General features: G+C 43.1%; 5 protein-coding genes and 1 long non-coding RNA gene across 12 annotated transcripts in view; 1 reads left to right on the top strand and 5 right to left on the bottom strand.

The window, feature by feature from the left end:
* The window catches only part of LOC107271737 (uncharacterized threonine-rich GPI-anchored glycoprotein PJ4664.02), a 32258-nt gene extending 15668 nt beyond the window's left edge, over positions 1-16590 (bottom strand). For 2 of the 6 annotated variants that reach the window (XM_025088911.1, XM_025088912.1), the window contains exons 1-5: positions 15896-16590; positions 14419-14500; positions 1220-3376; positions 669-725; positions 140-346 (exon numbers count right to left, since the gene is read on the bottom strand). In XM_025088911.1, coding sequence (XP_024944679.1) covers positions 140-346; positions 669-725; positions 1220-3376; positions 14419-14499 — 2502 coding nt within the window. In that variant the 5' untranslated portion in view covers position 14500; positions 15896-16590. The remainder of the gene's footprint in view (positions 1-139; positions 347-668; positions 726-1219; positions 3377-14418; positions 14501-15895) is intronic. The other 4 variants (XM_025088913.1, XM_025088914.1, XM_015748086.2 and 1 more) reach the window with 3 other exon arrangements.
* On the top strand, positions 5687-9119 carry LOC112494951. The gene is made up of 3 exons (XR_003060980.1): positions 5687-5869; positions 8690-8912; positions 8981-9119. It is a non-coding gene; the product is annotated as an uncharacterized LOC112494951 (long non-coding RNA).
* Positions 16591-17793: 1203 nt separating the features above from the next.
* LOC107271673 lies at positions 17794-18880 on the bottom strand. The gene is made up of 4 exons (XM_015747918.2): positions 18664-18880; positions 18430-18587; positions 18194-18370; positions 17794-18120 (listed from the first exon to the last, which is right to left on the bottom strand). The coding sequence occupies exons 1-4, from the start codon at positions 18846-18848 to the stop codon at positions 17963-17965; spliced, it is 678 nt and encodes a 225-aa protein (XP_015603404.1). The 5' UTR covers positions 18849-18880; the 3' UTR covers positions 17794-17962.
* Positions 18881-19011: 131 nt separating this feature from the next.
* On the bottom strand, positions 19012-20677 carry LOC107271672. 2 transcript variants are annotated; one of them, XM_025088987.1, is made up of 5 exons: positions 20540-20677; positions 20314-20390; positions 20027-20252; positions 19570-19956; positions 19012-19485 (listed from the first exon to the last, which is right to left on the bottom strand). In XM_025088987.1, the coding sequence occupies exons 2-5, from the start codon at positions 20361-20363 to the stop codon at positions 19042-19044; spliced, it is 1107 nt and encodes a 368-aa protein (XP_024944755.1). In that variant the 5' UTR covers positions 20364-20390; positions 20540-20677; the 3' UTR covers positions 19012-19041. The 2 variants fall into 2 exon arrangements, with proteins under 2 accessions (XP_024944755.1, XP_024944756.1); XM_025088988.1 differs by having other exon boundaries at positions 20314-20395; positions 20540-20672.
* Positions 20602-21419, bottom strand: LOC107271670. The gene is made up of 2 exons (XM_025088885.1): positions 21123-21419; positions 20602-21042 (listed from the first exon to the last, which is right to left on the bottom strand). Exons 1-2 carry the CDS (start codon positions 21417-21419, stop codon positions 20602-20604), a joined length of 738 nt encoding a protein of 245 aa, XP_024944653.1.
* A 263-nt stretch (positions 21420-21682) lies between these two features.
* Positions 21683-23287, bottom strand: LOC107271719. The gene is made up of 2 exons (XM_015748046.2): positions 22977-23287; positions 21683-22900 (listed from the first exon to the last, which is right to left on the bottom strand). Exons 1-2 carry the CDS (start codon positions 23186-23188, stop codon positions 21784-21786), a joined length of 1329 nt encoding a protein of 442 aa, XP_015603532.1. The 5' UTR covers positions 23189-23287; the 3' UTR covers positions 21683-21783.
* Positions 23288-23368: the final 81 nt, after the last annotated feature.

The following is a 23368-nucleotide window of genomic DNA, read 5'->3' as shown; positions in this document are numbered from 1 at the left end:
CCCAAAAAAAAAAAAAAAAAACAAAGTGACAGACCAAATTTCACCATTGGATAACCCTAGCCACCTGGAGAATCTACTAATGGAGACAGGACAGATAAACCACGAAAAGATTGATTTGATCTATGGTTGTATCTCTTACGTGAAATGTATGGATCATAAAATTCTTATCCATATCCATAACGGGTGTTGTCGATAAGGGCGTTGTGTTTATCGGTACGACAGTCAAATCAGCGGGGGGCAAGTATTCGGACGCGGCAACGGTGAGGTCACCAGTATCCTCCGAGGGTTGGGGACGTCGCGACGCCTCGATGTTAAAGCGTCGATCGAGCAGCTTCTTCAGCCGGTCCTACGTACACGTGAAATCCAGTGAGGATTAATTGGGATGCATCTTGTCGTTTCTCGTGAGAATCCAATTTTTTTTAGGACGCTGCACGTGGGCGGATATCCCGACGGCCATTTTTATACTCAATGTGTATAATATAGTATGTACATACCGATTATTCAAAGCGGCGGTTGTGCAATAGTGTAATTAGTGTAATTGTGCTAATTAAACAGTCTGCGAGTGTTACTCGTAATTATTCGTTATGTACACGATTGATTTTTTAACGTGGTGAAACTCGAGCCGCACGTCAAGCATAGCCGTTGCTGCGGAGTATCTGTGAACTCACCTGTACTCCAGGCCTGGCGGTGGTTTTTGAACCGACCGGTTTGTTCTCCTTGCTTTTCTGTGACAAATAAATTTTATGCATAAAGATGATAGATGTATCTCGTGCTGCAAGGCCGTATGTGGTAAGCCGTATGGTCCTAACGGGTGGAGTCAATTTTAAAAAAATATTAATTTAATCCTGGCGCCAACCTACAGAGCTTCTGGTGTACGAACCAATGTATACATATGTATGAAACCCATGAAATGAATTGAGCAAATCTTGAAGTACATTTCACACTCTGGTTGTTGAATCCAGCATGACTGATTATATCATAGGTCAGAATAGTGTGGCTGGATATAAAGAAGATTAATATAATAGATTTGCTAATGGAATTGACAATATGAAAAGACGTTAGTAGAGTGAGCACTCTGCATGCCTGTAAGTCCGCAAGCTTAATCTAACTTTATTATCGCGTAGCCTTGTATTTCTGTTAGTTGCGCCACGTTTGGGAGAACTATAACCACTTGATAGAAAAATATATATGTCAACTGGAATTAGAAATTTGGACTTACCAATTGAGCTAGTCTCGCCTTGAAATCCGCAGGATAATTGTCACTCTCCTCGGCTTCAGCTTTCTCACTTTTACCGCCGTTTTGTCCACTTCCTGTTTTCCTGGAAGATTTGCTTCCTCTTCTTCCTGATTTATTCACCGACTCCGAAGACTTTATACTAGAGGATGTACTGAGCTCTTCCTTTTCGTCCTTGGGACGGATATTTAGTCTCTTGAATCCACGTCTGATAGGTCCTTTCGTTGAGGTGACCACCTCAACGAAACCGGAAGTTGTGCTTTCAAAAGTCTTGGAAATAATTTCGACAGGCTGAGTCGTTGGTTGCTCAGTCGTCGAAGTGGAAGTCGTCGATGTGGTACTTTCTAATACTGGATCTTTTATGTGACTAGGACGTCTCCTAAGAGCAGTCCTTCCTGGATTTTCTATGGGAAGTGTTTCCGGTTTCGATGATCCGGAAGTAGTCTTGCTCCTTCGAGCAGTATTGGATCGCGCCGTAGTTGTAGGATCCGTCACCGATGATGATCTACCTCTGAAACCTAAGTTATTATTGATGATGTCTTCTGTGGGTAACTTCCGGTCTTGCAGAGTCTTGCGACCTCTTCCTCTAGAAGTTGCTCTGGTTGCTGTACTGACTTCAGTTGTTGTCTCTACAGACGACGCTGACTGTGAAGTCGTTGATAGAATTTCCTGTACCGTAACTAAATTTGTTAGAGTTTCCGGGACTGTGGGAGTTTCTTCGGTAGTAGTAGTTATAATGATTTCCGGTACGGATTTATTCGTTGTTTCTATTTTGGATCTTCCTCTGGCTCGTCCTCGCACATCCTGCACCACGGTCTTAGCGTCGGCTTGGTTCCTAGATCGGATTTCCGGTGCTCTAGATCTTCGTTCAGGCTCAGTTTTTGCACTGGACGTTGTGGTTTTTATGAGTTCCGGTTGTATGGATGAGTTTTCAAGGATCCCCAGTGTGGAGTCGGCGCCCCTATTTCTGGATCTTGTCCTAGATTCGGTCTTCTCCGTGTTCCTGGATTTCGTCTCAGGACTTCTGGATCGTAGAAGATACTCGGAATTCCTATTGACAATAGTCCTGACGCTTGTGGTACTGCCGCGCTCGGTTGTGTCCAAAGTTGGCTCCGCGAATCTCGAGGATCCTCTTCGAGAATGTCCTCTGGATCCTGAAGTGGTACTCTCGGTGATTTTATTTTCAGTACCGGAAGTAGATCTCCCTCGAGTCCTACCTGAAGTAGCACCGACTCTCCTGGACTCGGTTCTTGAAGCAGTCACAGTTGATGAAACAGGGTCGGAGGGTATTTCAGTGATCTCAACACTCAGAGGTATATCGACTCTGATACTTTCAGATTCGGAAGATGCTGTATCCTGTCTCCTTTGCATTACAGATGGATTAAAATTTCTGATTCTTGTCTGAACATTTTCACGTCTACCGCTGGACCTCGAATTACTCTGGTTTCTTCTGTTGGACGTGGCGGTGGTTGTTTCGGCATTTCGTCTTCGTGAAAATTTACCTGAAACAGGAAGTTCCAGATCTTTAGGAGAGTACGAAGTCTGAATCTTCCTTCCGGTTCTCGAACGAGAGTACTCGACTCCGCCGGAGAAGACCGAAGGTCCAGTCTTGTCCAGTCTATCCGTAGTAGCTTCCGGTTTCCCTCTGGACGAGTCCCTTCCGGTGCGAATATTCGGACTGAGTTTTGGTAAGTCGAGATCGACTATCGAATCGATTTTAATCGATCTAGTGTCAGCATCCGACTCGGGAAGGTATTTTCTCTCCTCATTGTTCTTTGTGTCCTGTTTTACTCGAGGAACTTTCTCCTCCGAGGTTTGTCTTCTAGAGGAACTCCTTCTCCGAACTTCCGGTGCAGAGTTCACTTCCGGCCTAGAACTTTCTACGTTTCCCAAATGCGTTCTTCTTCTCTGCACGGTGGATCTAGTACTTGCTGCTTCCTGAACAACATCCTGCTCAGCCTGCATCGTCGGATTCGCCAATTCTCCATTATTCTGTATCCTGAGTCCTCTCCTGGAAGATGTAATTCTCGGACTAGGCCGGCTCTTTGACGTCGGCCGAGTACTTTCGCTTTCCTGAACATTTCCAGATTCAAATCTGGAACTCCCGCGACTCCTGCCTACCGGACTTTTCCGATCATCCCCCTGAAATCAAATACCCAATATTTAATTCCTTAAACAACCATTAGGATATACAATCTTCAAAGTCGTTTTCGGAAACTCATAAATTCTCTGATCGATCTCATTAGTTGATCGGACACGCATGAAAATTTATGAATTTTGATATCCGGCTATTAGATTCCACATGAGATTTATTGGGGGCATATTTATTATTCTAATGGCCTACAAAGTCGTCAGACTGTGTGTTGTAAAAACCTGAAGGACCGGTAGGTGGTCGAATAGCTTGTAAGAAGGTAGGTAGACAGGTAAATATCCTGTATACGATCCACGAATTCAGCTACATCGTTTGCGTTGCTTTATTTTGTAACTGGAGATAAAAGTGGATGCCCATAACATAACGAGGCGCTCCACTTAAGCGACTAGCCTTTATATCACTGTACAAGGTGAACAAGATTTTTCGATGCATTTGCATAGTTCAAAAACTCGATAGGAATAAATATCAATTTTATCCTCCTTTCTTATTTTATCGTTTTTTACCATACAGTTATAAGTGGTTATCTCTTTTTTGCCTACTGGACGTGTACAGGAATTCATAGCAAGCGATGCATATGTATACAGGCGACCTCGCAGCATTGACATTTACCACGGTTCTTGCTACTTCCTTCTCCTCTTTTTCTCTGTCTTTACGCTAATTTTGACTGATCGTTCAGTTCGATGCCTTTAAAAAACACTTCGGGCGACAGGAACTGGAGCGATTAGTTGAGATTTCGAAAAATTCCCGCGTAAAGAGCAGATTCTAAATTCGGCACACGTGGGATTAATGGCGACGCCTGTCTTACACGGGGACTGTAAGGATTTGCCAATCCTGCGTCCTCGAAGAGTGCAAAATCGGCCCAATTTCGAGTGGCAGGAATGCGCAATGCTTCGAAGAAAGATACCAGAGGGAAAAAGGATAAGCAGGAACCGGTGCGAAGGATTAAGCGTAACAGGATTCGAGTGTGTGGTGAACACGTGCAAATACGTAATAGCCCGATGGCCACGCCCACCTGAGGAGCAACAAGTCAAAAGTGCTGGTTCGTGATGAAAATAATTCATGAGATTCCGTGGGAAGTTTATTGCTCCTTAACTTAATCCACCGCCCGGAGATTCCTCGTCATTGGGTCATCCAGTTGCAGCTCATTAGCCGTTCTAATGGATATTCGCCTGACCGGCATCGACTGCCAGCTAAATCTCAGTTTGAGAAAACCGCCCTAGGAAATAAAGTACTGAGCAACGTTGCCAGACGTACTCTCAGCTCCGTTGCATATTTACAATAAATCTCATCCGACCGAGTTCATTCGAATACGCTGCATGTAAATCGAGTAAACGAAGCCTGATTCGAGCAGGAGGAGTGTGGAGGCTCCTTGGTTAGTCCTATGTGCATTGGACTGCACGTTTAGCCACGTATATGCATATACTTGAAATCCCATAAAAAGTATCTTGCAATATTTTCTTACTTGACTGCAGATCATACTGACAATTAAACGGCGGCAGTCGCGGTTGCAGATTTTAAATGTTTTTATTTTTTTATCGATCTTTTTTCTTCCGACAGCCTATTATTTAGTCAGTCATTGGATCGGCCTGACAACTTGCAACGCTGTGCTTAGCTCACAGGTTGCACTGGGCAGTTGCGAAAGTGCAAGCGAGAAATTTATAATTCGCAATTTTTTTTATTTTCAACCGACATAGCATTACGATGGATACGTTAGAAGACAATTACGTGAAACGCGAAGGCCGTAACGGGAAGATATACATAAATAAAAAAAGGAACTATTCGAAAGAATCATTCAAAATTTTTAATTTTCTTTTTCTTAATTACATCTTTCGCGTAGATACCAGATAATCCTTACATAGATTAGACTAATTGTACAACCAACTTCGTCTTATTCCTACTAAGGATTAATCACACGTTATACTCGTCAATAATTTTCCTCCATATATCAATCATTTGAGCCGCGCTTCCATCTCCTTACGGGCGCTACGTTATTAATCCTTAAGCGTGTCAGTACGACGGAAGCAAGCAAACGCGGGTCCTGCCAACGACAGATACGTTTCTCGGTGAGTCAGACTCAGTAGAAAAGATTTAGGCTTAGGCGGGAGAATGGCTGGACCGAGAAAACCAGATAACAGAGAGATCAGGTTTCGAAGGGAGGACTGTCGACCTTGATTCAATAATGACAAACTGTCATACGAATTGTTCGAGTGATACGAGTAATCGTCAGCTGTTTTTCAGTATTACCATCGATACCGATCAATCGAATTCATAATTTTACGTTTATGGCTATATCTTCACGATAAACTTCAATGGGACAAAAGTTAGCTTCGGAATTACTTTTTTTTAGCTAAAATAAAAAATACATACACACAGAGGTACACGGAGGAATATGCATAGATTAAATTTTAATTGGAAGAGAAAAGCGACTTCCGGCAGCTTATATCGTCCGACTGTCGATCGAAAGTTAGATTATTGGGGCAAAGGTAATTTACAAAGCCCGGTTCACAGGTATGTACGCGTGTTCGTCATTAAGAAAGTATTAAGCGACGCGAACGTCTGTTCGTTTGCCGAAGTAATTTCTTTTTGATATTCATTATTTAGCTGAAAGGAACAGAGCGTGGAGTTTGGGTGATTTGTAAAAGCAAACATTACGCTACTGCATTGCCGAGCGGTTATGCGCAGCAGAGTTCGGCTACCCAGATCGTTTCTTTGAACACGATCGAGTATTGGAAGCACATATGGTGCAAGAGGTGGACTGGTGGGTGCCGCGTCAGGCGGCAACTTTGTTAATTCCGCCTTAAGCGCAGTCCACGTGGCCCCGGGGCGCAGCAGGCACTTTCAAATGGTCGCCTAGTCCCTTTCTAGCGGGGTACTTTGTTAGAGGCACTTGGTCATACGGAAGAAGGGCTCTCAAGGAATTTTCAATCTTCGAGAGATACGATTAAGCTTAGCCGAACGAAGACCCGAGAAAAAGTGGAGTTTTGTAGGTTAGGTCTCTTCGCTCTGAAATACGTAAGTCAAACGGACGCTGATTCCGCGCTCCGTAAACTTGGTACTTAACGTGCTCCAGTTCAGTCGCGTATCGTTGTCTCCAGTGTACACAATCGATTCTGAAAGTAAAAGTGGGTGGTGTTTCGCGTCACGTTTACCGGACAGAAATCCTGCTAACCGCGATTCCATTTGCCGTCTGGCTAAACTCGCCGAGCACTTTGTCCAATTTCTACGAACGCGTCGAACGTAGCATTGAAGTTTACCGATTTTCTCCAGAAATCATGGCTCTCGACTTGGCTCGGGAGTTACGTGGAAATTTGGCAGCGACTGTATCGGCAATAAGAAGCAGCAGCTTTCATCGGTCTCGTAACGTCTGGAATTGATTAGTGGATTATGTCGATTATGTTATAAAAGGAATCCACTGGAACGGTGCAGGCTGTGTCGACCTCGGGTTTCAGGCTGCGACGTGTCGCCTTCGTCGTTTTTCTTTTTTCTCTTCGTCCTTTTATCATTCTTCCTCTTTCTCTAGTTCGCACTGGCACCCAGTTACGCCCATGAGACATCGCGGCCGACCATTGATTTCCCGAGGCCTCACGCACGCTTGAGCTTTCCGCCATGATTCTTGGATGCGGATAAAGTGCAGCTACAGCTGGTTGCACTGGACTGCAGCCAGTGAGAGGTTCCCTTCCACGAAGGTGGACGACTTTCCGTTGCTGTCTATGTATAAGAGTGTTGTCGCTTTTTATGTGGCAAATTCATCAAATTTTCCCCCCTGGCAGGCTCGATTATCGGCCTTAAACGCTCTATTTTGTAATGACTCCCGCCGACCTTAGACTTGAAGCAACGAAATGCTACAGCCTCCTTATGCCGATCGAATCGTTAAATTCGACCTTCTCCAACTTTCCGACGGGAACTGTCGAAGGTCATCGGTCAACCGAATCTTAAGAAAAAGAATCGAGACATCGATGCAACGTGCGTTGCACTTAAATCCGGCGAAGTTTTAGAGGCGAAAACTGAAGATGGGTACGGGGCAAGGAAACAATTGAAATTTTACATTGCGACGACTCCTCAACGGGAATTCCGTTTACATTTTGACAATTCGAAGGGCATCGACTGTCGCGATACTATTTCACGATCGAAAGAGTATCATGGCTCATAATCCCAGTGACGGATCTAGCACGCAACCACATTCTCATGGATAGGTATTGCGTACTTGATCGAGCATAACAAAAAATTAGAGCATTATCAAATGCCCAAATCTGATTGGATCAACCTTGACGCAGACAGAGACCTGGAAATCCGTGGATTATGTTTTAATGCGTGCTTATAGTTCCGATCGATTTAAAATCGGCAGATCGCTGGACGTTCAGGAATTAAGGGTCTTCGTCGGAGCAACGAATTTTTCTCCTGCGTGTTGTATAAAAAAAAAAAAAACAAAAGGAAAAAGACGATTAAAAAAGAAAACAATCTAGAAAGTTGAACATTTACCGACTGATCTTCGTTCGATTTTTTGCCGATCTCTTTAATTTTTTCTCCGTCTTTCTCTCTCCAGGACACTGCAGATCTTTCACCTTGTACAAAGGCAAAGGAAACGTTCGAAACATCTATGAAAACGTTCCAGCACCTACCCTAATCGAAATCTCACGCACGCGGACCTCCAGGATCGAATTTCGAATCACGAATATATTACGTAAACCCGATCGAACCGATCGTGCTGGGATTTTTTAAATAACTCGATAGAGAAAAATCGAAGACTTTCCCGTCCGGCCTCTCGGCCAGGAAGCACGATCGCCAAAAGTCCAATTGCTTGTTGCGACTCACAACGAGCTCGCAGCCGGATCGGCTGGTCGGCAGTCGGTACGAGCTAGTCTTTAGGTCGGACGAGCAGGCGGACGTCGCTGAGGTTAAGACGGGCTGCTCGGTCTGTAAAAATTAAAAAGTGAAATGAATTTTAAGGTCTGGACTCGATGCAGACGCATTATTGCCGTCTTGCAAAATCGAAACGTGACGCTGACCTAAAAAGACTCGTTTCCTTTAGCCGGGGCGTGGCGTCTCAGGTATGGCCAAAAGTGCGTCCGTGTATTTCCTTTCACGAATACAGACGGTTCGGCTGCTCGCACTATACACAAAATGCATAGTATACCTCGCATATGCATATGGCACATCGAGTGTAGAGAGAATTTCTTTTTCTTAAAATCACTCAAAATCTTCCCCGAGCGAGAAACCCGTCCGCCATACTGGACACGAAGAAATTTTTTGGCTAAGAAAACGCGTGGGCAATTTTGAAAAAACAAAATATTGAATATTTCCAGGAAGCGAAATCCCACGTCGTGGCTCACGTATGTTAGAGATTCCCGTTCGCACTTTGTGACGCAATTGTTTTGAACCGATTTGCCCTTCTCGACGTATCGGCTCAACTTTCTACCCCGACGCTCCAGGCGAGAGAACGTCTCGACGCTCGTCTTCTTGCACGTCCAGTTCTCACGTAACCACGGACTAATTATGCTCTGCAGCAAATATCAAAAATCTCGATACGTAAGTTGCCGTGCTATTTATCGGAGCGGCTAGTTTGAAATTGATTCCGAAAAATGTGAAATCCGTAGAAACGAAGGTCACACGAGTAAATTGGCGACAGGAACGCGTGTCGCTTGGGTGGGATTGATATTTCTGGTTGATCGGTAGGAGAATTCAAGTCGAACTGCTCAGCGAGAATTTCTTGCCGGGCTAAATCGAATTCACGAGATCGTTATCTCCATGTGTGATCCATACGGATGTGGCTCAGTGAAGCAAGATAATCGGCCGATCGTTGCTTTCAGAAGTAAATATGGACCATATACGTATGAATGAATGACGTTCGTCGACTGTCAAGTCCTGGAACATTGTTTGACGTAAACAAATTTATTGTAAAAAAAAAAAAAAAATTAACTCTCTCAAGAAATAAAGAAATTTCGTGCGATTAAGCTTTCGCACTAAAATTCCATAAACTTCGCATTTCATTTTCCAAAACTTTTCAGGCCTCGCCGCAATTCAAAGACGAATTCCCATCTTCTTCGTCGGCCGACCTTAAAGGTCACTTTAGATCTGTCAAGTCTATATAGGTAAGTACATGCGCTATCTCGTAGAATCTTGACATCATCTGAACACGTGGGACACGAAGGACGAGGATTCTTAGAGATGTAACTGGGACAGGAACGGTCTTACTCAAAATGCCGACGGCCGACCTTAATTGCGTTTTGTTAGGCTATTTCAAAGGAGTCCGAGAGGGGAAGCGTAATGCCGATCTTGAGCCGCGATCTTCTTCGCTGTTGCGACACGATTAGGACATAATAGATTCGTTTCTATCAGGTGTAACAACATGACGAATTGGCCTCCATTGAAATTCTGAAAACATCTGAGATCGATAAGGAATCAACAACACCCGGCACGGTAGGACGAATCGGCACAGGAGAATCGAAATTACAGGGTATCAAGGATCGTTTTCCCTTCTGGTAAATTGAGGATAATTTTTCATACAATTTTTCATCAAATATTCATAAACGTCCAGACTGGGCAGTCATGTAAATTCGTGTCGTAATTATTTAAAAAAAATTCAAATAACAACTAGCATAAATTGTAGCTTGCAAACTCCAGGACGCGCTTCGGGCTAGTAAATGTCAAAATGGATCGACCTGGTGTTCTGTAATAGCTCAAATGATGCAATCCCTTTGCCGCGCTGATACGGTAGCGCAGGTAGACTCGTAGTGGTAACGGACAGTGGATAGTCAGACGTAGAATTACACCTGTAACTCATAAGCAACGACGAGCGTATCACCGACTGCGGATCACAGATCGCAGCGTCTGTATTCGACTATGAGCGCCAGTCTTTGAATACACATATATCTATGTACTTATGGAATGTAAAGTTTCGCAAGGAAGAGTCGTCCAGTGCAAGGACTTTGAAGTCAACAATTATTGCCCGTTGGCCAATCACGTGTCCTGCTTAATTTTTCAAAAACGACCCAATCTAAGATAATTATTGAAATTACTGGCCGAAAACAAAGGAGGAGAAGAGGAAACAGATCCTCGCAGGGCTGTACAAAGTATACGTGGCGCCCGAGTTTTCGAGTGTGGATATTTATAAGCGGCGCGATTGAAAAGTTAAGAAAAAGCCCATCGACCTTGCACCGAATAGCGAGGCAAAACGCAGTCGCTCTTGGAGGACGTCTGCTTTGAGTAATAATTTCAATCAATCTCAATATGTAATCCGTAACGTGAGCGGAATCCGTCGCTTCTAACGAATCCTGACAATTACCAGAGTCATTTAAATAAATGGGTTCGAGTGGCGCTCTCCCGATACGTAATAGATTCCGAAACGCATCTGGGTCGCTGCGCAACCGTGCAGTCTGCATCCTAGAATTAATCTCGAATATAGTTAATCTTTAGTCGAGCAGATTAATAAATTTATATAATTTTTAGGACCCCCTTGGTGACCATTCGGTGCGATTGGCCATTGAAATCCTGAGAACTTCCGGGCAAATGACTCTTGCCGAGCGCCAGCAGTCCTGCGACAGTTGATATGACAGTCAGTCAAGAGGGTAACCTTGGACGTTGCACCTGATTCCACGATGCGGTCGGTTAGCCGATGCAATCCGGTGCAGCAGGCGATCTCGAATATAAATGCAACTGGTTTAACCGTATCGTATAACGGTATGTCGTGCCGTCTAGTCGAGCTTCTGCAATCGGGTTTCTGTGCATTGTCAATTTCTACGTGACTTTACGTAACGAGTAGCGGTTTAGAAAGAAAGTAAGTATAGAAGTCATTTTTGTATTTAGCCAAAATTCGTAGGAAATCGTATTGCTGATTCGTCTGATCAGGAAATATCGAGTGGATTAAATGCATATGGAGCAAAGATTACGAACTCCTTATGGGTAGAGATCGGTGAGTTTCTTTTTGCACCTAATCGAACTGCTCCGGTATTGCATCAGGTTGGTGCATTCGTCGGATGCAATTCTTAGCCGCTGCCTGCCTGTCCTGAACAGGACTGCCAATGCGTGTTACGAGGGATTCCTGAACGATCTCACGCAAGTGGCAAATGCCAAGTGGCTCCTTGTGAGTTCGTGACGCGTTGTGCTTTTTCTCCTGCTTTTTTCTTCCTGATGCATTTTTCAATTCGCCGCAGCGCGAGTGCATCGTGCACGCACAGGAGCGTCCAATTGTTCGAGGCTAAATTGACGGTGCACTTGAATTGCAGGCTGAACGATACACGCGACTGCATTAGCCGATTAATGCATCGAGAGTGCAGTCTTGGTGGCAGCCAGGTAGATATACATGTACAAGTGCATATTAGTCACGTTGCACTTTGTAATTTCAACAGACGTTCCCACTGTGCAATGTCGAATGTGATGCGGCAATTAAGCCGTTTAGTGTTTTGCGGCGCTTCTATATTTTCTCATGCTGCTGATTGGTCTGCTTGATTGGTCTTTCTTTTTTCTCTTATTTCCATTCCTTTCGTTCCGATTTCTTCGACCTTATAGCAAAACCTGCAGTAGATCGGTATCGTCTTGGTCAGCCATTTTACCGAATCGAATGCCAATTGCAATGTACACGTGACCCGTGCTTTTTCGTTGCCATTGAGATATTGCTTTAATTTAACCGCTTTGATTTCCTGATATTTTAATGAAAACTAGACCGACACGTGCGCGACAAAAGCCAGCAGCGCTCTGAAAAAATGCATTACTTGAACTACATAAGTGCCTTTTATGAAAGGATTAAAATTCTCTTTTTTCCTCCATCTCGCCCAACTAATCATGCATAGATATCAGATCGCTGTGAATCAAAATAAAAATCCATCGAAGTAATCCAAAAGGTGTTAACTTTTTATTTAGAAATCTCGTTATCTCGAAAAGGTCACTTTTAAGCAATAAATTAGAAGATTCCCGGAAGCAATCTTGTTTCAGCACTACCGAATGTCAATTCGCAGCCTCCAGATGATATAACCCGTCGAAAATTGACATTCTCTAATATCCATAGTGCGGCAAGACTGACAGTTCACGGAGACAGGAACTTCGTATAACTTTCCCATGGAAAAAGTGTACGATGAAAAACGAAGGAGACAATGAAAAAGAAAGAGTGAAAAGAATTTCGTGAATTTCCCTGAAACTAAAAAATATCGTAGCGAACCGCGAGTCGTTGCGACACTCGACGTTCGCGACCTTCCTGTCGATCCGGGGCCCTTCACCAATCAGGCTGCCTCTTAATTACTCTACGTGAGCCCAACGAGAATATTATACGACCACTCGTCGTTCCGCTTTACGGTAAAACGAGAAGCCCTTGCTGTCTTGCTGTAGCGAATAGGACACCTGACGATCTCATAGTACGATACACATAAGTCCCCAGCGCGGGGACTCATAATGGATATAAATATCCGACTGAAAGTTATCCTGAAAGCCGATACTCGGGATTTGTCTGCCTCGTCATCCATACTCAATTAATTCTTAGATAAGAAATCCAAGAAATCGTAGGACAGTGCGATGGTAGGTAAAAGAGGCCGTATGACGTAATTGGAAATATCCTTACTGAAAGAGGGTGCACATGCATTATACATATAACTAGGGATCGGCGCGCGACTAGGCGTGTCCATAAGGAACACGAGCCACGGAAACAATCGCTCTAGAAATGCGCCGTAAGGATATCAAGTAGGAAATGCCAATAGGATTGCAATTACGAATTGCATGCTGAACGCAGAAGTACAGGGCGCTGCAAATATTAGATGCGCGAAATCAGGCCTGGAATACGTAAACATTCCATGCGTAGAACGTTGCGATATATCGATTAGAAAAAATGCGTAGAAGAGGCGTGTCATCCTTTGGAGAAATCTGGAGGGCTGAAGATCTCATCGAAGAAAGTGCAATATGGAGCCATAAGATTTATGGCGACTCTCCAATGTGCCGACTATTACCGGCCGGATACGAAACGTATTTTTTGTCAGGACTATACCAACAAGTTCGTTTGACCTTTGCAGTGAAAGACGCGCCGTTATTCTTTACCATTTCTATCCTTAATATGGAGAGTGGGTGATAAAGAGATACTGTTAATTGCTGAGTCATCGAAAGAAATTAAAAAAAAAAGAAGTTGAAATAATTAAAAAAAGTGGATAAGGACTCTAAGTGGCGGCGCGTGATTTGACTGGCGCATGTGCAAAAGCAACGCCTTGCAGATGCGATATGCAATCTCGCGCACGCGTCTGACCTTTTTGCTACTTTTTTCACTTTCAAGGTCCTCTCAAAAATCCTCCACGAGTTCTTTTTTTTTAGTTTTGTTTTGGTAAAAATAAAAGGCAGCGGCACATAAAAATCTCGTCGAAGATAAAAATTTTTATGAAAGTTTGAAATATCACGTGCCCAAAGTCGCGCGTGTCGCGTTTAGCGAATCGTCCGTTTTATTTAGTAATTTTTGTTTTCTCCACTTTGTCCCAATCGGCGGTACCGTGCGCCACGTTGAGGCTGCCAGTTCGTGAAATGTCTTGTCGCCTATCAAGGCCAACGAAACTGCAAGGAAATCCAGTCGCTACTAGAAAGCGAATTGAAACTTTTGTAAACTTTTGCACGGGCAGCGTCCGCGTCGGTACGGACGCCGACGTTGAAGCAGGTAAAGCGAATCGCAAGATCCTGCCGAGTGGTCCAGGATGATTCTTTGGAAATCTCCAGCGATGCACCGCCGATTAATCTATTGGGAATTAATATCCGAGAGGTTCTGGAACGTCCTGTAGAACGGGAACGCCTCCTCCCGTCCCGTTCTTAGTCGACGTGACACCGTTTTCGCCAGGGAAATCGTTGCTCTCGCTTGTGCCGTTCAAGAGCAAAGAAAGAAAATGAAGAGAAATGTGCAGAACGACAGACCGATCGAAATGGGTTCCTTTTCATTAAACCGTCATTAATAGGGTTCTAATTGTCTGTTTTCCCTTCTCTCTCACTTTCGCGAACAACTGCAATCGTCCGTCAATTCCACCTTCGTTATTTGCCAATTGTACAGAATTGTGCCAATTGTTCCTGCGGGACTTACCTGGGCGCTGGGTCCACGAAGTGCGTCAGCTGTGACGAACAGCAGAAGGACTACTGGGAAACACCAAAGCCTCCACTCCATTCTGCAAAAGGACCAAAGGGCATGTGTTAACTTCAAGCAGTCATTCTTCGTTGATTCTAAGCTTTTGTTGTTCTCTCAAAAAATGTTATGGCTGCAATAGGTAATAATTAAATAAGGAGCAGTCAAACGTAGAAAACGAGTCAAGATCAACGAATCAACTTCTTCGCCTCCGTCCGCATCTCTTTACCTCGAGTCCTCGACCGACCTACGATTTAATTCCGCAGATCGGTGTCAACGTTCCTTGATGCAAAGATATTCGTGGAATGGACCAGTCGCTTATCTATGAATTGCACTTTCCTACTATTGACTTTTACTTTTGCCAGCGCCCACGCACTCGACACAGTAACGTCGATTGAGGCGATCGTACGGTGATCTAAACCTGCAAACTGATCGACAGCTGAATCGATCGGAGAATCGGGTAGAAGGTAACTGTTAAAAATCGGCCATGTCGATCGACGTAATCCGATGGGAGTGTCTCCCTCGAAATAAATTGTAGCAAATTGAAGCGTTATAAAAAAAGATCGGTAGGCACTGGCACGCGCCGCAGGTGATCCATGGATCTATCGTCTATTGACTATGGTGGAATCGTGATGCTCCGATCCATAGGAAGATCAAGATCCTTCCATGGGACGCGGGAACCACGACTGGCTTCAGTCTGGGAGACGTCACGACCGAGACTCCACGTGATTCATCCTCCATTCATGATTCTACCCACGCTACGAATACCGTGATTTACTCCGATAGCGAAAGATTTGGCAGCTTTGCGAACGCACTGTCCTATTTCTTCTATTGATCGACACAGTGAAAGTTCATGCACGTCATCATAAGAAAAGCTATAAAATTGCAGCAACGGAACCACATCAAGTGATAATTCATTTTTTGTGGACCCGATCGGGCGTAAATCTTGCTCAGTGACCAGACGGACAATTGATCGGAACGAACAGTCATCCATTACCCAATACCGCGGACATTTGGCAATTTGAAAAGCTTAGTAACCTGTGACATAGTAACTTCATGACTATTGGTCGATCGATTGCTGTTGGTAATGCAGGGACATGTTTACACAGCCAGAAGTTGGGCCTGGGTCGCTTTACGTAAGGTGGTGGATAGTGGAAGCATCTGGCGGACACGTGAAAGTTGCCCACCGCGACAAGCAACGGTCAGTTAATCCCGTTCTCCCCGGCAAATATTCCAGTTACCTATGGGCTATCATTCCGCGGCTGTTACAAACTCCATTAAATATACCCGGAAAGACGAAACGAGACTGAGTAATTTCCTTATTCCCCTTTCCCCCGTCATCGCCGCGGGACTCTAACGAAAGAAAGGATGGCACAGTTAATGGTCAGTGAGAAAATGCTAAAAGTCTATGGGATCTGTCGACTGTATGTAGATTTACCTGATAGCTCCTTTTATTCCAATCCGACAGACATCACAGACGGCACTTCACAGTGGTCGATTAACGAAAATCACAACACAGCGACACACTCAGATTTTCTTATCGTGGCTGTTTGTTTTCGAGATGAAACAATCTTGTTGCGCGGATGAAAATTTTTAATGAGAGTCGCGCGTACGAATATCAAAGCGAACGAGAACGTTAGCGGGAGAGCAGGAAAAGAAATGGCAAAAGTAAAAGATTTTGTTGGTGTTCCCAAAGACTTCAGGACGTTGAGAGGAACGTTAAAAAGTCTTATGAAGATTCGCGTGGTGCATTTTGCACGGGTTGCGTGAAATTCGCAATGGAGCAGTGTTGCTCGGTGTTCGAAGTGCCGAAGACAAATGAAACTCGATCGAATCGACAAGTCAAAAAACGGGGCACGAACAAAAAAAGATCGCAGCATTTCCCTTTCGCCTGTCCGTATCCCTTCCTCAGACGTCGGCGACCCCTTCTACAGGTTCCCCTTACGAGGGGCCTTACCGAGTCTTACACACGACGGACACCAGCCTCGGACGGGGCCTCACGAGCTGGAATCCGCCACTAGAACGCAATCGGTTTAAAATCTCTCTCTTGATCTCTCCTCGTCTCTTACAACTCAAGTTCCACGTCACATTTCGTTTCTTCTTTTGATCCTAGGTCCAAAGCATTCGCTGCTCTTCGATAGCTATTGAAATTTCAGACTATTGACACTTCAAAAGTATTTGCATTATACATACTAGAAACTTACCAATATACATGTAGGTCAATACTTGGGACATGGGTGCCACCGATTTCCCTTGACATTAGAAAATGAAAATTCTCTGATTATCAGTTGTCCGGCTAATTCATATGTAATCGCGCATGTCACCGTCATATGGGACTTAAGGCCCCGTTGCATGCATAGCTGAATGTTACGCACTATTTTTTTTCTTCGTAATCAAAGACCACGCACGTATCCATCCTCCTATAGAAAGAAAAATCAAAACACGAGAATAATACGTTTGCAGTTTACAATTAAGGCAATTACATTCACAGGAGTATAATAATCCAAAGAGAACGTCAAGACGAGGATTTTATAACAAGGTGGACAATGAAGAGAGAGCAAGTATATCAAAACAATTTAATCGATCTACAAAAAGTTGGCTGATCTGTTGCTTCCGAAACGCTCGTTAACTCTGACGATGCGAAACAGATCAATCGACAAGGACTATTCAATTTTCATGCTACTACAATAACAAAGACCTTACCCGTGAATCGATCGTCGTTCCGACTGAGTATTTCTATAATGCCAAGCGCAGCCAAGCACCTAGCCATCAGTAATGACGCCGCGATTATCGTTAACCCTGTCCAAGACGAAATATATTTTATGTGAAATCACAATTCTCTTAGATACTTGAAATGTCATGAAACGAGATCGGATTTAGTAGGAGGCCGAGGATATAATTTTGTATCGATTATTATTTGTAATTACACGCGCGGACGAACCGATGATATTGTCAGCTGTCGAGAAACCCCGTGGAGAAAGGAACAAGAACGCCTTTCAGCAAAGTTACCTTCAATTACTTCCATTTCGTCCATTATACTTATTACTCCCTACGATATATTTTACTCTCTGTGCAATGAATTCTACTTTGGAAAATTATGAAATATTACCTTTCATTCTTCGTATGTAATCCAAATGCATTCTTCCTGAATGATTTCCTCTGTCATCCGTCGTTGCGTCGTCGTCCAACCCTCGTCTTCTTTACCGTCGGACTTGTCTGATTTACCGACAGTTCGGTCGGTAACCATTCGGCCATATTTGAATTATTTCGAATTTGAATATATAACTCTACGTTATCTCATATGATTAATGTAATTAGTATAATAAATTGACCCTCTTGACTGTAATTGTTCGTTAAATACAATTTTATTACGTGAATCTATAGTATTGTCTTTTTAAGCTGCTATTTAATTAGCGGTAGTGAAACTGAGGGAATAATGCGTAGTAATTACAATCACTATTACTTATGATGTACTTTGCCTATGTGCATACGTTCCTTTTGTCTTTCACAGTTTTCCATCACCAAATCTTCGCCTGGAGGATGGTATGGGTTCGAGATACTGTTGCTGATTTTTAATATTACTCAAGCCCATCTTGCTTATAGTGTCCATATATTCGGAACGTCCTGTAAATGGTTCTGCCCACATAACAAATGTCTCTGGAACTGTAAATTAATGTTTGAGGTAATATGTTTATTAGCTTTGTTCAATTAGCGTGAAATCTGCACTCTTATTAACCTTCGACGAAGTTGATTTTCTTGGCTGGCTCTATGGTAGGCCTTTCAATGGCACTATATCTAAATCTCGTGGGATCCCTGTATCCATTTCTGAGGTCTGTTACGGCAGACGATATTGGCGCCCTGATTAGCGAATCCACAGCTGCCATTAGTGGTTTGTACCGAGTAATTGGCAAGCCTGAAATATTGGTAAGAAATTATTGTAATTCAAGGAGCGCATTTCCTCGCCTGAAATACCTCGTTTTTCATAGTCCGTTTGATAAACGCTTTTCATGACTCCATCATCCACGTCACAGTGACTCTCAATCAACGTGGCCGTGAGATTCGTCATGTCACGATTTACCGCTAGAATGCTATCATGAAGTTTTCGCTCCTTGTCTGCTAGCTGCTTATACCTAAAGATAATAAATAGGAATTTCATGAAATTCCATATTCAACCGAACAAAATATCTCACTATTTCTTCGTCTTACTTATTTATATCACTGTTGAATCCATGGGCATTGCAATTGCAATCGTCCGGATCGGGACGGGGAGCATATAAACGAATTCCGGTATCCATCGGTGGTTGGGCTGGTTTTGCGAGTAATGGCTTCGGATAGGGCCAAGTAAAGTCATTATGATTTACGGTAACGAATGTATTAATTAGATTCGACATTTTCGAAAACGAAGTTTTTTTAATGATATTTTTTAACGGTTAGGCATGTACACGACTTGACAGGAATTTGGTCGACGAAAATGTGATTGTCTGGGAAAACAAGTGACAGTCGCAGAGAAAGGAAATAATTCATTTTTAGAATATACAGAGAGGAAAGGTTCATTCGAAAGTACATCTGAGAATATTAAAATCTTCAGTGCGAATCAGAGGACGTGTCGGCGTCGTTAAATCGTCGAAGTGGAGAATGTCCCCGCGGCTGAGTCAGATTCAGGGGCGAATATCTCTTCGGAATTTCCGGTTTTCTTAAGGTATTTGGCGAGGAAAGGGAAGAAATACGATGTGGCACCGAGTCATAATCATGACCTGGGATCTTTGGGGAAATACTGGAATCCACTAAGGAACTCCGTCTGCCCTTGAAAGCGCCATGAAATCCCTTTGAGGAAGTATCGAGCAGAGAGTGAAGATGTTCCTGAGGATTGGAGGAAGTTAATTTTAGAACAACAGGGTCCTGCGCAACGTCGCAATTTCTCTTCTGCACTCTGCCTCGAGAAGTCGTAAAAATCGGTCTAGTCGTTTCCTGAACGCAGCCGCAATCCAGTCGAGTTATCGTCGTCATCGTCCCACAAGGTTCGACAGTCTAGACAATTGAGAATGACAATTCAGCAAACACTATTAATCAGTCCACCGGCATGAGTATCATCTTCTACGCGCTTAACTCTACCTTTAAAACGTTCACTTTCACGTGTTCCTCGGCGCAAGGCTGCTTTTTTCGTTGCACCGGACACTCTTCCCCAGGTTTTCTAAACTGACTCAACCCAGAGCCATTGTAATGATCACCGATCAGCCTTCTGATCTCTTGGGAGTAGTATCTCTCCGTGAGATCACGTTTTCTCTGAAGTTCCTTCAACTTTTGCAATTTTTGCATGGCGATCATCGCTTGGGACATGTTTACACCAACGGCTGCGTCTTCCTCGGGATACCGTGGTAGTCGACGAACTGCAGCCATTCCGAAGTTTCCTAACCTGTTCCAGTAATCTTCTTGGTAAGTCGGCGAACGCACCGAAGGAGTCAGTTGAACTGCATGTGGCTCGTGAATCACTGGCATTTCCTGGAACAGGATGGGAATGACGGTTGAAATCGAAAGTCAGGACGACATAAGAAGTAGGAAGCACGTGTACCATTGCAATAGTGTTTCCAGCAGCTTCTGTCGAGTCCTCCGAAGTTTTTCCAGCCGAGAGCTTCGTGATACTGGCACGTTCAGTCCTCTGAAAAAGGTTAGGTCTTCCTATGCTGTAACGCAGCGAGGGCGTAGCTGGTTCAGCTTGCCAAGAATCGTTCGTTATCGGTATCGTTGCTGTTTGTGCTTTCCGAGGATTATCGGTAGTCACAGCCGATGCTATCCATCTTAATAATGTTAAATATTAATGTACAATTTGTGGCAAAGCTGAAAATGCAAAAGTCTTACTCATTCGTGTGATTATTGGTTGTCCGTAAACGATCCGACGTGGAAGTCATCCTTCACAGGATAGAAATGCAATCCATCTGTACTACGAAAATTTATAAAATAAAATGATGCGATCTCGTCTACCAATTTTGACAGCTGACAGGCCGACACGGCTTCACGCAAGAAACAAAGACGCACTTCAATATGCCGTCGGTTAAAACAGACAAAACAAAAATATAACGGGTACCAGAGTGTCGGAACAACTGTGAGTCAAGATGATTCTGAAGGCATAATGACGGAAACTCTTCTTCAGGGACACCTTTTCAACCGCTTTGCTCCTCGACTCTTTCCAACGGACGAGGCGCCGTGCTGATGCAACTTGTATCTCATAATCGCTAGGCCTGTTTTTCCAATTACGTCTTGATATTCGCTTCTCCACGGAGGAATGCCTGTTTCAGGACCGTCGGCTGCTACGTCGGCTTTTCGGCGAGGTTTTGAGGACTTGACTTCATTGCTATTCCTCCGAATTTTTTTTCGGGAACCAGAATCAGCTGTTCCTACTTTTTGACCTGGAGTAACCTCTGTCTGAAGAGCATTTGGAAATTCGGAGACGCCAAACGGAACTTCTCCCGCACCGCAGTAATCAACCTGATAAGTGGTCAGAAGACGATCTCTTTCGATCCGCCTCCTCTTCTCGCTACGAGATGAACCCTCGATAACTTCGTAGAGATATGGATAATTTTCTTGAAGCTAAACAAACGATAAGCGTCTCACTGGACATTCGTTGAAAAATTTCAAAGCAATTGCTTTTGTGTTGTCCACAGCCACACCTTTTGCAAGTAAATTATAGAATCCTCAAGCTTCTCGATTCCTTTTCCCTGATCTACAGAGTACAGCTTTGGATCTACGAGTGAACCCATTGGACCCAGCCTACTCCATTCGTGCGAATCGCCAGCTTGTGAATCTAAGAGATTCTTCCCGGCCTTCCCAGGGATGGCACACCTACAAGTACACTGAGGGACATTCAAGGTTAGTTGTGGCTGCTGCGACCTATCTTCCCGACTAATTCCTGTCTTCTTATTCAGCCACACATAGTCTTTCTGATACGTTGTCACAAGTCCGTTCATTTTTTCTTATTTCAACTTGACAATTTATTTTGTATGATTATATAGTCTAGTTTACTCTGCAAATTTTTATTGATTATATGTATTGGGCCGAGATGAAGGGTAAAAATGGGAAATGTGGGTGCAATGTCTAAGTAACCTCTTCGAAAACAAGCGTAGCCATGTAAAAAAAACACTCGAGCGATCAACAGAGTCGACAATAGTTGGCATATAATCTTATACCACACAAGTTGATTGACAAATATCAAATAATCGTTAAACGAAAATTCCTGTCAATTAAAAATATTTATTTTAGATATTAGCTCATATTACAGTATTACATAGAATACACACGATGATATATACACAGGGCCTGCGTGGCGTACAACTAATTTTCTAATCCAGGAACTCTGTATAAAAATTCCCCATCGTCATCGTAATAACAATCTTTGACGCGATAGATCATTCCTTCTTTGAATTTCTTTTTGGGAATATTAATATAACCTGGAATTTCTTCTTCCTCCTCTACCTTACTTATCCATTCTTTAACGTGTGTTTCCATTGTTTCCACTACATTGTTTAAATTTGCTGAATCATTATTCATTACACTCTTTGAGATTACGTCATTTTCAATAGGTTCTTTAGTAACGGCATTTTCATTCGGTTTTCCCCTCTCTTGAGTTTCCATAACATTGCATTTGTTCATGCTTTCCATGAGATTAGATTGCTCCAAATTATTTCTATGAGCCTGGAGTATAGTAACTTCTATTGGGGATGAAACATTTGTCATTTCATCCACTTCCTGTTTCAGATAATTATCCACAGTCATGAATTCGTTTTTTTTATGCTTCTGTTTATGCTTAACTCTCGTAATTGTTTCTTCTACGCGATAATCATCAAGTGTTATGACATTGTGTTCTTCGCTATTGGATAATGAACTTTCATTATCAACGGAATTATTGATAGCGTTATCATTTTCATTCCTATGTCTTTTTGTCTCAGCTTGGTTCTCTATAACAGCCACTTTCTTATTGTTCTCTACCGAATGTGCATCCAAATAATTTTTAATGATGTTTGAAAATAATGTACTCTTTGGTTTTGGAATATTTGGGGATGGAGCAACCAAATGTGTGGCAATTTCTTCTCTATTTGTCATAAGAATTTTTCTGTCTTTAAATCTGGATAAATGTGTTTCTAATCTCGAGTCTAACATCAGTAAGCCATCTTTATATTTACTCCAGTTGTCTGCAACATTTTTGTCATACTCCAATACCTTTTCTGGTGTCTTTGGATACCATTTTGCCCTTAATACTTTTTTTATAGTCTCTGGTAAAGCTGGAAAACTATCGCTCAATTTTTCAGGTGTCCATTCTACAGGATCTTGTTCATGTAATATACGAATCTGCTGTTTCTCTCCAGTTGTTAAGAACGATGGTTGTTTCTCGTTGATATATTTACGTGCTGTAATGTTTAACTTGAGTCTTTCCTTGTTTCTTTTCAATTCTCTGTAGCACAAAGCGATGACATATTTTTAAGTATTTCATTTTACCTTATAAATTATAGATCTCTAATCGTACATACCTTTCATGCTCTTTGTGCGACTTATTCACCTGCATAAAATCTGTTTCCAGATCATCCAGATTTTCTGGATCTTCAAGAAATTCAAGTTGCTCTTGCTCATCAGATTGAGTAATTGCAGACAATCTAGTATGAACACCGGGATTCAATCTGTGACGTTTCTTAACACCATATGCCCTGACGGATAAATAACTGAAAGATTTTAATCTATTCATTTTTCATTTAGCAAGGTTAAGTGTAACGAGCTTGGACGTATTTTCCGTCAAGCAAGCAGCTTCACCACAAGATCACAGATTGTAGACTAGTATTCCTTAAGCCGGCTCCACGAAGAACGTCATGAACATTGAACGTTGCGCATCCACCAATCACGAAGAGAATTCCTAAATAGTGTGAGA

Source organism: Cephus cinctus, unplaced genomic scaffold (genome assembly GCF_000341935.2).
Source record: "Cephus cinctus unplaced genomic scaffold, Ccin1 Ccin1_scaffold1034, whole genome shotgun sequence".
Taxonomy (NCBI): Eukaryota; Metazoa; Arthropoda; class Insecta; order Hymenoptera; family Cephidae; genus Cephus; species Cephus cinctus.
Note: the sequence above shows the minus strand (reverse complement) of the source record. Positions and strands in the feature narration are given on the sequence as shown.